The 16,526-nt window shown below is 34.2% G+C and overlaps 1 protein-coding gene across 1 annotated transcript; it reads left to right on the top strand.

The window, feature by feature from the left end:
• Positions 1–11,808: 11,808 nt before the first annotated feature.
• On the top strand, positions 11,809–12,735 carry LOC110290047 (olfactory receptor 4C16-like). Its single transcript, XM_021156521.1, has one exon. The coding sequence runs from the start codon at positions 11,809–11,811 to the stop codon at positions 12,733–12,735; it is 927 nt and encodes a 308-aa protein (XP_021012180.1).
• Positions 12,736–16,526: the final 3,791 nt, after the last annotated feature.

The raw sequence follows: 16,526 nt of genomic DNA, 5'->3' as shown, positions 1-16,526 counted from the left end.
ATTTTCTACTTTTATGTTTTCTTAATAAAATTTAAATTTCTGATGAATTCATTTTTCAGTGTTGATTCATTTCTTTGTGACATGGTTCCTACAATCCTTAATAGTATTGTTTTATCACTTTTTGGTCAATCATTCTCCTTGAAGCCATATTTAAGATATATTTATGATAGTTAACATTTATATTCTGATTCAAATGCTGATATTCAATATTCTGTGCTTTCCCCTTGCTCTTATTTTTTTCCTAAACCTCTTCCTAAATTTTCCTTGAGTCCCAGAACTGCTTATAAGCCTATGAACCTTTCAGAACACTTAGCTTCTATGCTATAGCAAGATTCATGTCTTTCAATTATGTCTGATTCTCTGTTGTAAGTGCCAACCATTATCTAAAGACAATTCCTCCATGAACAAGGCTGTTGCCAACAGTAGTCAATTGACATAAACACAGATGTTTATATTTGACATATTTACCACATGTATTTAACAAAACAATAAAAGTTGGCTCTTAGCCAAGACTTATGACAGCCATACACATATTTATTTTTTATATATTTTTGTTCTGGCTCACAGTACCAAACTCAGTTTCTCTGCTGTGGAATAGATCTAAACTTTAATTAGCATATTATATGATTCAACCATAAAAGTCATAATTTAATTGCATCCATGGTGAATGTTGCATTTTATTTGGGCATAAATAAAAATACATGCAGTCTTTAGATATGAACATTTATCACATGACCAATACCAAGTACTGTTGTCTTTTATGTCCTTCTTGACAAATAGAATGAATCTAATCCTAAGCATGGTCATATAAGAAGGATACCCTAAGCATGAACAGTCTAAGCCCATGGAATAAAGAAAAATCATAGTAGACACATTGGTTGGTAGTCTTGTCTAGCCAGAGGTATGGAGCATGGCTACAAAATATTCAAATGTGTACAGAAATGCCCCTCAATATGCTCACTTTACACCATGAAGTTTTAGCTTGAAATAAGGAAAATAATATATTCAAGATACATTATTAACAGAGAACTGTGACACTGAAGGTGCCTACCTTGCTTAGTCATTAATATTACGTGCAAGCTAAAAGAAAACCTGGATATAAGCTCTGACTCTTACTAAGCTCACAATCATGACTCTTATTTGCTCAGAAAAGTAGAAAGCTACAGCTAAGGAACTCTCAAGGAACTCAAGGACAGTAAATGCCCCACATGTAATCATGTCATCGTAACATAAAATTTATAAACACATCGTCCACATATCTACAACCTTCACCATGAATTTCATTACTTGTATCAAAATTTTCAGTTCCTAGCTTTGAAAGACTTCCAATAAACAAGGTACACAGCTACTTACCTTCCTATCCCCCTTAATTTCCCACAACTTTCTATTATATCTCAGAAATTACCAACTTATCTCTTCCATTTTCAATTTTTATGAACAGAATTTAAGCTTTAATTCTTTTAACATATTCTACATATACCATCTAATGATCCATTACTAACTGCCACATAACTAACACATATGACCTGACACAACTACCTTTGAGTGACCTGGATAATCTTCTTTCATGCTTTTCCCTCTTTTATCTCTACTGTGAATGCTTAACACATTGCAAACATGATTTACATTCAGTTTTAACACCCTCAGAGTCATTACCTTCTTTCTTTGAAAGATAACACCCTATTATGCAGACCAGCAATGATGATAAGGGTTCCTTTCTCCCTCATGCCAAATGCAATGTTTTCCTCAGAAGGTAAAGGAGAGTGTTTTATTTTGTACATCTATACATATAAATACACAGCCATACTCATGCACGTACAGAAGCACATGCTGTGGTTCATGCCTCTGTGTGTGTGTATATGTGTGTGTGTGTATGTGTGTGTGTGTGTGTGTGGAGAGAGAGAGAGAGAGAGAGAGGAGTTTATTATCATGCTAAGTAAACATAGTACCATAGTACCCCCTCCATAGAGTTAAAAACGTATCTTAGTGTCAAGACAAACTATAGATTAATCCTGTTTATGATTGTGTCTGATTCTCGAGAATTGGTCACTGCCCCACCTGTACCTTAACTACAGATGGTTTTGTACTGCCTGTTCCAGGACAAGCAACTCTGGCTTTGTTCCAAAAGGTTATTATGATGACCTCTTCATATTACTACTTGCTGTTATAACTACCTTTTTATGACAATCTTACAACCATGTCTTTGATCACAAAGTTTCTATGTCCCTAAGTCCATCTCTTTGCCTGCCAAATTTCCCATTAAAAAAAGAAAACCCAAAAAAACTTTTACCCCTCAGTTACAAAACATTATCTTCCCGACATCCAATATCGATTTTTTAACCCTATTTTACAGAGAGACTATACATGTAGGAGATTTAAAACGTTTGCTTGAACTAATATGTTCATGATTATTGATGTTGAGGGTCTTTCTCCACATACCTTTGGGATTAATAAGCCTCTTTCTTTACTGCTTAGTAGATATAGTTATGTCAAGCCCAATGAGCTATGCACATAAAACACCATCTCCCTCATGCACATTTCTTTCATTATAATATCTACCTAATTTTCTAAGAAAGCAGCCAACAAGCACACACAAGCATGGGTGGCTTTCATTTCCTTTTCAATCATGAATAAGCTTATTACTAAATTGGAATTGGATATCACTATATATGATTCATATTTCATTCTCATGGTGAAAAGCCAAGCACACATTAGATTGTTACAGCAGCTCTTGTCTTAGTTTTTAGTGATCTGGTTATCACCTAAACATAGGAATAGACTAGTTGAACCTGAATAGAAAGCACCATGATTTTATAGTTTTGGTCTGTTTTACAAGATATGTCATTTTACATAGACTAGCAAAAGGGCTGAAATGACAAAAGTATATAAAATATGATAATGTCAAATTAATACATGAAGTCTTTAAAAATTAAGGAGGTTGTAGATGAATTTAATCAGGCAATACGAGTATTCAAGAAAGGATCACTCTGAAGACTTTGTAGGACTTTGTGATCTTGGGGGTATGCAGGAATTCTCTGAGTTACGTATGATCTCCTCAGACTTTAGACATGCCTTTAATAAATTTTCATCCCTAACAATGAAGTTAAGGTTAGTTTATAGAAGGAAGCTGTCATGTTTGAAAGTGATATCTAATTGAAGGGAAAACAAAATGATGAATCAGATAAAGATTTGACACAATGAGTCAGACATAGGCCATGCCCTCCTTTCATGTGAACAGCAAATGAAGTAGAGGTTACTTAATATCTATGTAGGAAAAATGGTGGAAATGTTTGCAGGATCATTTGACAAAGACAAGAAATAGAGAAAACAAGCTAGAGTCAGGTGTTGAGAACAAGCCAGAAAATGAAAGGGAGCTAGAAGCCTGGAATATATTGGCAAAGTTAGAATGAGGTCAAACATAGCAATTCAAAAGAAGAAAGAAAAGTCTGATTGAATAAACCATGTAGAACGATTTGATTGTCCAGAAGCTGGAAGCTTCCAGGCCTGTGTCTAAGGATAATTAGAAAAGAGAAAAATGCTCTGGACAAGCTATATATTCACACAGCTTTCCTATAGCTCTCATTTTGTTCAAATATCTGAGAAAATAAATAAAATAAATAATAAAATAAATAACAAATAAAATAAATAAATTAAATAAATAAAATAAACAATAAATAAAATAAAGTGAAATTTCCAAGATCTTATTTTAAGAAAATTGTATTTTTTTTTTAATATTTCTTTTTACTAAACTTGCTTGCTAGCTAGTTTTAATGTCTTTTCATGGAAATTGCCAGGTATCCAGTTAAAAATTAGTAGATTTGAAAGTGATGGAGCCTGGATAACTACTTTTTTTTTTTTTTTTGAGGATTATTCTGTGTGTTGTAACACTTCAATTTTAAAGAAGAAAGCAACGAATTAATCACTATTCTGATTTTGAAAGAACATGGTTAACCAGCAATAATCTGCTTTACAAATGGATCAATAGATTGATAATACCTTTGACAAAGTCTCCAGGGAGCTTCACTGGACAAGGTGAGTCTGAAGACCTCCTATGATAAGGAGAAAAATTCTATTTTACAACATCTGTAGAATAGCATGACTTCAGAAGGAAAAAAAGAAACATGATGCACATGAAAACATATTAAGATGGGAGGACTGACTGTCTTCTGGATGAGATAGGAATTTACATACTCTGACCTTTTTGACTAATATAGTTAGTTGCTCAAGACCCTAACCGCTAAGTTGACCTGCTTTCTGCCTTCCAATGCAGAAATATTTTCTTTTTCTTTTCTTTCTAGTTTCAATTCCAGAGAAGAATCCAAATCGTAAGCTGTGTGCCCTGATATTTGGTCATTCTCTATGAAGATACCCATTGCTCCTTCAATTATTTACGAAATTCATAACTGTCTGGATCCTATTGATTTTTAACTTACTAAGACTAATTTTCTCTTATTCCTCTTACAAGAAGTTGGAGAAATCTCTAGCTTGTCTACTCTATTGGTTTTTTTCCCCTTCTCTCAAGCTATGGCTTAATTCATCTCATGTCTCTTAATCATTTTTAATTCCTTCCACCTTTTTTCTATAAGACTACAGAAACTTGAGAAAAGAAGGAACAGTCTGTTTCCAGTGACATGAGTTAGTAAAGCAAACTAAAATGATCTGTTTGTTTTTCTAATGTGAGATTCAGAGCTCTGTATTCTTACTAATCCTAAGTGAAATTAACTATTTGGGATCTTGAAATTTTATTCTCTTTGGGCTGTAGAGCAGCCTTCTGATTTCATCATTCAGCTATTCCTCCATAATAATATTTGCAAATACCTTGTCAGTTCACTAAGTGTGGTACAATATCTTCCTCCCTTCCTGGCTCCCTTCCTTTATAAAGGAAGTCCAACATATAACAAGGACGCATGCTCCACTGTGTTCATAGAAGCCTTATTTATAATAGCCAGAAGATGGAATGGACCCAGATTTTCTTCAACAGATTAATAGATATAGAAAATATGGTACACTTATACAATGGAATACTACACAGCTATTAAAAACAATGAATTTGTGAAATTCTTATGAAAATGGATGGAACTAGAAAACATCCTTAGTGAGGTAACCCAATCACAAAAGAACATACATGTTATACACTCACTGATAAGTGTATTGATAAGTGTATATTAGTCCAAAATCTCAGAATACCCAAGATACAATTCACAGACCATAGGAAGCTCAAGAAGGACAACAAAAGTGTGGGCACTTTGGTCCTTCTTAAAAGAGGGAGCAAAGTATTCACGAGAGCAAAATGAAGACAAAGTATGGAGCAGTGACTGAAGTAAAGGCCATCCAAAGATGGCCCCATCTGGGAATACATCCCATATACAGTCACCAAACACAGTTATTATTGTGGATGCCAAGAAGTGCATCCTGACAGGAGCCTGATATAGCTGAGATATATCCTGAGAAGCTCTGCCAGAGCCTGATAAATACAGAAGCAGATACACACAACCAACCATTGGACTGAGCACAGGGTCCCAATGGAGTATCCAATGGAGGAGTTAGAGAAAGGACTGAAGGAATTAAACAAGTTTGCAACCCATAGGAAGAAAAATAATATCAACCAACCAGACACCCTAGGCTCCCAGGGACTAAACCACCACCCAAGGATTACACATAGAGGGGCCCATGGCTCTAGTCAGATATGTAGCAGAGAATGGCCTTGTTGTGCACCAGTTTGAGGAGAGGCTCTTGGTCCTGTGAAGGCTAGATGCCCCAGTGTAGGGGAATTCGAGGGTGGGAAGGCAGGTGTGGGTGAGTAGAGGAACACCCTCATAGAAGCAGGGAAGGGAAGATGGGATAGGAGCTTTCTGTGGCTGGGGCAGAAATGTGGAAGTGGATAACATTTTAAATTTAAACAAATAAAATATAAAATTAAAAAAGACAATTCTATTTACCTCCTCCACCCCCACTCCTCACCCCCAAAAAAGAAAAGAAAAGAATACAAAAAAGGGGATGCTAATTTAGGGCAATTCATGGAAGCAGGAATATATGGTCCAAATTTCTCTTTTATTAATTATACATTATCTCTCTCTCTCTTTCTTTTTTCCTCCTTTCCTGCTAGTGTCAGCCTCAGTACCTATTCATTCATTTCTGTTTTTTTTCACTAGTAGCTTTCATATATGTGGCAACATCTTTGAATTCATTTAATATTGCCAAAGTTCAAACAGATTCAGCAAAGTAGGCACATTATAGCCTCTGGAACATTTTTTATTAGCTGAAAGGGCAATTTTAGGCAGTAATGCTGTCCACAAGGTCAATGTCTTATACCATTATGTGCTAACATATTCCCTATGGAGGACAGAAATAGATTTTTTTTCTTTCATCATCCTATGGGAAAGCTGGTATCAAAAAGTTTGTGCAAATAAGACTCACTTAGCCAGTCCTCTAACAGGTGAGAAATATTATTTCTACATTTTTGAGTTCAGAGATGCATTACTAGAGATTTGGTGAATATGTATATTTTAATATGACCTTATGTACTATGTGAATATATTTTTAGAATACTTTACTAATAATTGAAAAGAAGCACTAAATTTAAAAACTCTATTTTTAAAGGTTTACTGTTATGATAAATATGAAATACTATCTTTGAAAAAAAGGAAATTCTTATAATCAGTGAATTCCTTATAAGAAATGAATATGGGAAAGGCATTAATTTTGTTTTAGAAGAAAATGATGCATTCAATATATTATAGTTTATGATTATTTCAAGAGGTATTAAACTATGGATAAATTCCCCCAATGTTATCATGTACAATTGCTAAATGAGATTAGGCTGAGCTATCCATGTGCACCCAAAACTTAGACGATTTTATGACGAACTAAAATTAGTAGAAAAGTATAATAGAGAATAAAAATTTTCACAAAACTTCTGGAATGTGTGAGCCTTTTGATGAACAAGAGCAATATTTGAGCTGACTAGTGTACATTATAGTATAGGCTGATATTTTCTAAATGCTTCTAAAATGATGTTACAAAGCTTTTACTTAAAATTGGCAAGAACTTGGAATTTACTTTCAAAATGGGGCAAACTACTTTCCAGATAATGTCCAGGCCAACAATGGGACTAATGATGCTTAAAGTATATGTAATGACACTGATGAAAAATAATATTCACGGGGTGTGGTACTGATATCTTCCTAAGTAGTTACTTCCTCACAAAGTTTAGCTGGCATCTTATCTACCTTAAGCTCTTCACACTGTATCTGCTTTCTGTCTAGTAAGAGTCAGAAAGCACGATTAAATACTAATTTTTGAACAATTGAGAAGACTAGGTAAAGATAGTAGACCTTACAGATATTGAATAGTGTGAATTTCTGTTTCTCTCCCCTGGCTATTTCCCCGTGCTCCTTTGGTTGAGACAGCAGGAATCATGACTCTAAGTTACATAGTTTGAGAGGCTTGAGGAGGATTTATTATGAAACATTTTAATTTAAGGTCTTACAGGCTAGAGAAATTGGGGCAATTGGTTAGTATTCCAAGAATATGGTAAGTTATGAATAGATGTTTAGTGTGGGAGTCTCTGAAAGCTACAAAGCTAGTGTCACTGAAATCAAGGCAGAAAATTCTTTAAGGTAGCATCCAGAAGAAGCAAATTCTTCCCACCGAGGTCTGTTCAAATCAATGTAGACCACTACACACTCATTTTCACCCACCTCTATTCTCTGCCTTTTTAAATTTTCTATTATTCAGTTCGTCTTCATCACCTCCAACATTTACATAGGATGTGTTTACTACTTCTTGACCAACAAAGCCAACCTAAAGTTGCTCTATCTTTTTTGAGCAGTTGAGGTAAGTGCAGTTGTTTGTAGAAGGTACACTGTATTCTATTGCTATCTGTGTTAAGGACATTAAAGTATATTTTAATACCTGATGAAAAACTGATGGATTGTATATATTAGTACTTTTGGAGAGGTATGGGGATGATGGTGGTTCTCAGAAATAAAAAGAGACAATAATAGAACATTTAAAACAACCCAAAATACAACAATGAAAATTCAAAACCAAAGCTTACAAAAAACCCTCATAGAGATGACAAAAGAAGATATTCTCTTTTTGTGCTTCAAGGATTCATATCTTAGTTTGTAATGTCAAGATTACCAATCTTTTTTTCTCTCTCTTTTTTATATTTTCTTTATTTACATTTCAAATGCTATCCTGAAAGTTCCCTATACCCTCCCCACGCCCTGCTCCCCTACCCACCCACCCCCACTTCTTGGCCTTGGCATTCCCCTGTACTGGGGCATATAAAATTTTCAAGACCAAGGGGCCCCTCTTCCCAATGATGGTTGACTAGGACATCTTCTGCTACATATGTAACTAGAGACACGAGCTCTGGGGGTACTGGTTATTTCATACTGTTGTTCCATCTATAGGGTTGCAGACCCCTTCAGCAACTTGGGTACTCCTACATTGGGGGCCCTGTGTTCCATCCTATAGATGACTGTGAGCATCCACTTCTTTATTTGCCAGACACTGGACTAGCCTCACTAGAGACAGCCTATATCAGGGTCCTTTCAGCAAAATCTTGCTGGCATATGCAATAGTGTCTGGGTTTGGTGGCTGATTATGGGATGTACTCCCGGGTAGGGTAGTCACAGGATGCTCCATCCTTTCGTCTTATCTCCAAACTTTGTCTCTGTAACTCCTTCCATGGATGTTATAAGGAGTAATGAAGTATCCACACTTTGGTCTTCGTTCTTCTTGATTTTTTTGTGTTTTGCAAATTGTATCTTGGGTATTCTAAGTTTCTGGGCTAATATCCACTTATCAGTGAGTGCATATTAAGTGATGTGGTACATTTACACAATGGAGTTCTACTCAGCTATTAAAAACAATGAATTTATGAAATCTTTTTAATGATACATTTTTATAATCTTTTATTGTTATTCTTTTTAAAATTTTTAATATATATTTTATTGGATATTTTCTCGATTTATATTTCAAGTATTATTCCCTTTTCTGGTCTCCCCACCTCCCAGAAACCCCTAATCCCATCCCCTCTCCTCCTCTTTCTATAAGAGTATTCTTCCACCCACCCACCCACCTACCTACCCACCAACCCACCCACCTTTGCCTTCCTGAGCCATTCTTATGGAAGACAACATCTCATGTTATTTAATGCTGTGCAAAGCAAGGGATCACCCAATCTGAATAACTTAGGAAACTCATTAAGATATTTTGATGAATGTCAGTTTTATTTCTGCTTCAGTTTGGATTTTTGTCTTGGCTTTTAAAGTATGAATGCAGTTGCCATGATAGTGTCCATGGTAAATAAAAATCCACAACAAATGAATTACAGGAAAATATCTTTATAATCTGAATGACATCAATAATATTAGATAAGTATCAGTGCATTCAAAATGTAATACAGAATATTTCACTAGAAACAATTGAGAACTTTTATATTACAAAAGATATTGAATTTGTGGTTAAGAGTGGTAAATAATGGAGATGTATAGATTTTAAGTTCTCTATGTATAGAAAGATTCTTGACTGAAGCTTTAAGATAAATATAGTATGAGAGGAAAAAGGATCAAGTCAGGAAGAGAACATTGACTAAACCAGTATTAAATACTTGATGAATACACAATTATTTTCAATATAATGAAATATGAATCTATTATTTTAAATTTATTTTTAAATATGTCCCATGACTTTTATGAATTAATATAGAAAATATACTCATTATAAACATTCACAGTATAAAGATTGATTATAAAATTACCAAGAGTTATATGTTTAATTAAATGATTGATATTAGGTTATATATAGTGGAAATGAATTTTTCCACATTATTTGACCTTGAAAGATCACCAGGTCCTTAGGGTAGTTATTAATTTTATGCAACATTTTAAAATAAAACATTAATTATAATATTGAAACTTAGTTATCAATAACATGTTTTCTTGTGGTTTGAGAATTTGACAATGATAATACATTGCGACTGATATTATGCTTTGTTATTGATACCAAAAATTAAATAACTTGATTACACATCTTCATACTTTTTTAAAGAGACTTCTGGAGAGATAAATCATCAGTTAAAAGCACTTTTTGCTCTTATAGAGAACCTGAGATTAATTCCTAGCAACTATACTGCTGCTCATAATCATCTATAACCCTGTTTACTGAGGATCCAATGCCTTCTTTTGAACCTCTCAAGAACTAGGATCATATATGGTGTACATACAAAAGGGCAGGTAAGCATTCTTGCTTCTCAGGAAGCAATTACACATATGATGTACATATACATATCCAGAAAAAGTGCTCATACACCTGACACCAATAAATTTAAATGCATTGACAATAGTAGAAGAAATATATATTTCAAATTGTATACAATTACCAATGATAAGGTTAAAGATATACACAAAGGGCATTTTATATCTGTCTTTGTTTTCAAATTCTGCCTTAGACCAGTTCACAGCTCTTATCTCAATGTACTGCAGGCATATCAGGATTTGAAACAGCACAGTGAATAACTTGACTTATCCAAAATAAATGAATATGTATTATATTGAATATATCCAGAATATATTTAAATGTATTACAGTTAACTTGATATGATTACTTTCATGTATTGCTCCTATTAGATAATGATATTTTCATAAGGAAATATTAGAAAGTCTTGATTTGAAAATCTAATATAGAATTTTGGAGAGGGTATGGGATGGGTAAATCTCTGGGGGAGGAAAACCAGGAAAGGGGGTAGCATTTGAAATGTAAGTATATAAATATACAGAAAAAAAGTTCTCCATTATTAAATGACATTATTAAAGGAATTTAAATTTCATACTTGGTTATGATCCTAAAAATTTCCAGTTCTGAAAATAGTTTAACCAAAAAAATCATTTATAGACCCCTTCTATAAAGCCATATTAAACTTTGTCTTTTGAAATATTCCTGTGACCTGAGACTGTGAAAAGCTTAGATGCATGAATGATATAATATTTTGCTGGAGATGATAACTATAATTTGATCCTATAACAAATATCTAGATATTAAGATATTTAGTGTGCAAACATGTATTTATAGATAACATAAAATATATATTTATTTTATTATAATTTCAGAGATTATGAATTGTTTAAGGAACACTCCTCAGAATTTGAAGAAAACTAGACATGAGATATTTAGTAGCTATCTAGCAAGGAGCATTATTTTCTGTTTATACACACTATTTACAAAATACCATGAAGAACATTTTAAGATGGTACCACATATTTTGTAGGTTACTAGCATTTCTTGTTCTTCTTTCAAGAAGCAGTACCTAGAAATGAATGTGTTATTAATTGTAAAAGTAGGTAATAAAATATATACTATAAATGGAAAATAGGAATTTTATAGATTGTTACGACCTCATCTTTGACAAGCATAATTAAAATGTTCAAAATAGAGAAAAAGACATTACATAAGTCATTGCTAACAGGTTTTTAGCCATGAACAATTAGGTAAATAATAAAATGATACATTTAATTTTACATTAATTGAACGGCAAAACTACTCAGAAGCACACGAAAGCCAGCATGCTTGTTGTGGAAAGTGCTGTGGAGAAGTGATCAATTTCATCAGCTTTCCTAAAAATGATATTGAAATTGCAGACAGAGAGTGGGAATAACAATTTAATAATAAATAAATGGAATATTTTTATGAGAGAGAAATACATTTGCTTAAAATAATCCATCACTCCACGTGATAAAACTAATTCTTTATCTTTTTCAGGTGACACATTTCATTTGGTTTTCTTCTCATTCATGAACCATGCAGCTGAATATCAATGTGACAGAGTTCATTCTTCTTGGATTGACACAGGACCCCAGTAGGAAGAACATAGTGCTTGCCATTTTCCTGTTCTTTTACATGGGGACATTACTGGGTAACTTGCTTATCATTGTTACCATCAAGACAAGCCCGGCTCTTGGGAGTCCCATGTACTTCTTCCTGTTCTACTTATCCTTGTCTGACACCTGCTTCTCTACAACTGTAGCTCCAAGAACAATTGTGGATTCCCTGCTGAAAGAGGCCTCTATCTCTTTCAATGAGTGCATAATCCAAGTCTTTACATTTCATTTATTTGGTTCCCTGGAGATCTTTATCCTCATCCTCATGGCTGTTGACCGCTATGTGGCCATCTGTAAGCCTCTGCACTATATGACCATCATGAATCGCCAGGTCTGTGGAATGCTTGTGGCCACAGTCTGTGTGGGATCCTGTATACATTCATCAGTTCAGATAATTCTGGCCTTGAGTTTACCTTTCTGTGGTCCCAATGAGATTGATCACTATTTCTGTGACTTACAGCCACTGTTGAAACTTGCCTGTTCAGACACATATGTGATCAACCTTCTCCTGGTGTCCAATAGTGGAACCCTTTGTACAGTGAGTTTCCTCATGCTCATGGTCTCATATATCATCATTCTCTATTCTTTGAGGAATCACAGTGCTGAGGGGAGGAGAAAAGCTCTGTTCACTTGTGTCTCTCATATCATAGTAGTCATTTTGTTTTTTGTGCCCTGCATATTTATATACACACGTCCTGCCACCACCTTCCCTATGGACAAGATGATATCTGTGTTTTATACAATTTGTACACCTTTTCTAAACCCTCTTATTTACACACTGAGGAATGCAGAGGTGAAAAATGCCATGAGGAAGTTGTGGAGCAAAAAAATTTCTGATGATATATAAGTACTCAAATTCTTTTAGATTCTTTTTTTTTCTTTTTTTGAGACAGGGTTTCTCTGCGTAGCCTTGGCTGTCCTGGAACTCGCTATGTAGACCAGGCTGGCGTCGAACTTGGAAATCCACCTGCATCTGCCTCCCAAGTGCTGGGATCAAAGGTGTGCACTGTACTCAATTTTTTTTATAGACTTTAATAAAGAAAATAGTAGTTTCGCCTACATTTAAAATACCACTGTCTTAGAAAGGTAAGATTTGTTTCTTCTAGACAATGGGCAAAACAAATGTATCCTTAAGTAATACATCAAATTAGTCTTTTGCAAAAGAGGATGTAGCAGTAAGATGCAAATGTTTGTCTCAGTCACATTGTTTAAATATTGATCCCTATTAGGTCCATGTTTAGGTCTTACAACTTATATTTGGTACAATATTTACCTTTCTCCCACTTTATTTTATTCTTGATTTCCTTATTTCAGATTGTGATTATTTTTCTTCAAGATGTTTCATTCAGGTCTTCTTCAACCAAATTAGTATACTAGATTCACAAATTTATACAAGTTTTATTTCGAATTGTAGTGTGAATATGGTTTATGCATTTGTGTGTATGGGTGTGTGCATATGTGACCATGCTCTTCCTGTTCATATATTTCTTATTCTTAACACTAACTGGGCAACATCTTTAAACATTAATGTTTTTTTGTGATTGTTACTATGGCTAGAATATGTGTGAATATCTTCTGTTTATCTATCATTTATCTATCTATCACCTATCTATCTATCTATCTATCTATCTATCTATCTATCTATCTATCTATCTATCTATCATTTAATTATCATCTAACATTTATTTATCAATCATCTAACATATATCTAACATATATTTATTGTTCTATCAACAGACAGATAAATATACACAAACACACAAAGAGAGAGAGAGAGAATGATAAAAAGAGAATTGTGCATGTATATACATATAGTAGATAATTTACCATTTAGTCTTGAGATTATGCTATCAGTTTCTCTCTCTCCCTCCCCCCCCTCTCTCTCTCTCTGTGTGATCACTCGGATCCTTTAATAATGTTAAAATAAGTAGGGAGAACTCACCCATTGGCAGAGTTCCTCTGAAGTTAGGAAGAATATGCCTTGTAGCTTTATTGTATTTTTTATTTAAAAATATGACACTTTGAACTTTGGGGAACATTGTTTTATCTTAAAAAATAAAAATGCTGGGCAGTAGTGGTGCACGCATTAAATCCCAGCACTTGGGAGGTAAAGGCAAGTGGATTTCTGAGTTTGAGGCCAGCCTGGTCTACAAAGTGAGTTCCAGGACAGCCAGGGCTACACAGAGAAACCCTGTCTCAAAAAAAAAAAAAAAAAAAAAGAAAGAAAAGAAAAAGAAGAAAGAAAGAAAGGAAGAAAGAAAGAAAGAGAGAAAGAAAAAGAGAGAAAAAGAGAAAAAGAAAGAAAAAAAGAAAAATAAATATTATAATCAAGTCAGTAAGAAATTATAAATCTACAGAAGCCATGCTGCTTTCAAAATCAAAATTTTACCTACAAGAAATTGTTTTACCCATAATTTATTCAGATAATTCCTTTGAAAATGAGCATTGCTGGATATGCGTTCTGTATACTAAATTTTATTGCTATACTTCTATTATATTATTCCTTTATAAAAGTTAAAACTATTGAAAAATCAAGAAAGATAGTTTCTTTCATTTTATTTTGCCTTGTTTCAAAAATGTGCAACATAGGAATTCTTCAATGTGTTGTAAGCCTCTAAAATTAGGAAAATGTAGAGATGAAATGACATTCTTTAAGTACAATTTGTTAATCTTTCTTGAACATGCAACATAGAAGACAATAAGGTTTTTACTTCACCTTTTAAGATATGTCAGTGTTTTCTTCATAAGGTTGCCCTGTTCTTTTGAAATAACCCCCCATGGCAAAATAACCATATACATATACATATTTACACACAGTGTAAACACATAATGACTATGGTGATGGATGTCCTTATTTAATTGCTTTTAATACTCATTTTTCATACTGTTTGCATATTTAATCTTGTATATACATCAAGTAAAACAATTTCATCAATGCTACAATTAAATTGGGAAAAAAATAAAGCAAGTGAAACTAACTTATTCTGCACTGTTGGCTAATATCATTTTCAGGACTCTGATAAGCATTCCTTTCATTTCTACTTAAAACTTTGATAACTGGGCAGAATTTCTGGATCCACTATGCTTCATAGATGATGAAACAGGGACCAGACAGTGAGTAGGAAATCTTCCCGCCTTCAAACATGGCATTTCTGATGCTCATTATCTATACCACTGTCTACTTTAAAAGAAAAGTGGATTGAAAGCCCTTCAAGTCTAGCCATCTTTTTAAATAAAAGATACTATATTTAAAGGAAAGGAACACATTTGCAAAATGACTCTCAAAATGACAAAGAACTTAGCAATTTCTTTTTCATCTCTAAATTATATAGACATGTACCTTATTTAAAGAAAATATCACCCAGGGTGAAGAAATTCAGGGCCAAAGACACCAAACCCAGAAACTATTACTGATGCAAAGAAGTACTGGTAAACAGGAGCCTGGTATGGCTGCCCTCAGAGAGATTCTTCCATTGCCTGACTAAGACAGATGCAGATACTTACAACCAACCATCGGACTGAGCCCAGGGACCCCAATGGAAGAATTAGGGGGAGTACTGAAGGAGCTGAAGGGAATGCAACCCCATAGGAAGAACTAACTTGACCACTCAGATATCCCAGGCACTAAATCACCAACCAAAGAGTATACATGGGTGGGTCCATGGTTCCAGCTACATATGTAGCAGAGGACTGCCTTATCTCAGGCATCAAGGGGAGAGGAGGTATTAGGTCCTGTGAAGGCTTGTTGCCCCAGTGAAGGGGGATGCTGGAGGGGTGAGCTGGAAGTGGGTGGGGGTGTACCCTCTTAGAGGCAAAGGTGAGGGGGATTGGGAGGAGTGTTTATAGAGGGGAGACTAGCAAAGGGGGACATCATTTGAAATGCATATAAATAAAATAATAATAGAAAGAAATTGGAACTTTAGGGAGAAAAGGAAAATATTGGTAAAATATAATGGAAAGGAGATACAAAACTCTAGTAAATTTTTACATTTCATTTACATGGAAGGGTAAAGAAAAACAGATGAGATGAAGTCTCAGTTTTTGAGGCTGTCCTTGTACTTGCCATATAACTGAGGTTGATTCAAAAATCCCATACTTCATCCTATATACATAGGTAGAAATAGATAATTAAATTTTAACAATATACAATAAAACAATGGTAAATACACATTTTTACCAACTAAGTCTCATGTTGCAGATCCCAGTGAAGGGAAGTTTTATACTCCGAAATTTATGTCCAAAATGAGGATTGGGACGAATGAAATGATATAAGTGAAAAGTGATATCTTACCGTATAGTCAATCAAATCTTCTAATAGTTGGAGTAAAAGAGTTAAGTAATAAAGAGTGGAAATAGTATTTACGAAACCAAATGATGGAAAGTAAGCTTTTGTCATCTAAATGTGTTATTTTTTACATTCTTTGACAGTTGTACCCCTATTTTTAACATTATGATGCTTGATACTCTCTTTGTTTTCTTTTTTTTTTAATTTTTAATATTTTTATTACCTATTTTCCTCAATTACATTTCCAATGTTATCCCAAAAGTCCCCCATAGTGCCCCCCACTTCCCTACCCACCCATTCCCATTCTTTTGGCCCTGGCATTCCCCTATATTGGGGCATATAAAGTTTGCAAG

This window comes from Mus caroli, chromosome 2 (genome assembly GCF_900094665.2).
Source record: "Mus caroli chromosome 2, CAROLI_EIJ_v1.1, whole genome shotgun sequence".
NCBI lineage: Eukaryota > Metazoa > Chordata > Mammalia > Rodentia > Muridae > Mus > Mus caroli.
Note: the sequence above shows the minus strand (reverse complement) of the source record. Positions and strands in the feature narration are given on the sequence as shown.

Excerpts from the sequence above, each read along its gene's own strand:
- LOC110290047 (XM_021156521.1), top strand. The coding sequence starts at position 11,809 with ATGCAGCTGAATATCAATGTGACAGAGTTCATTCTTCTTGGATTGACA.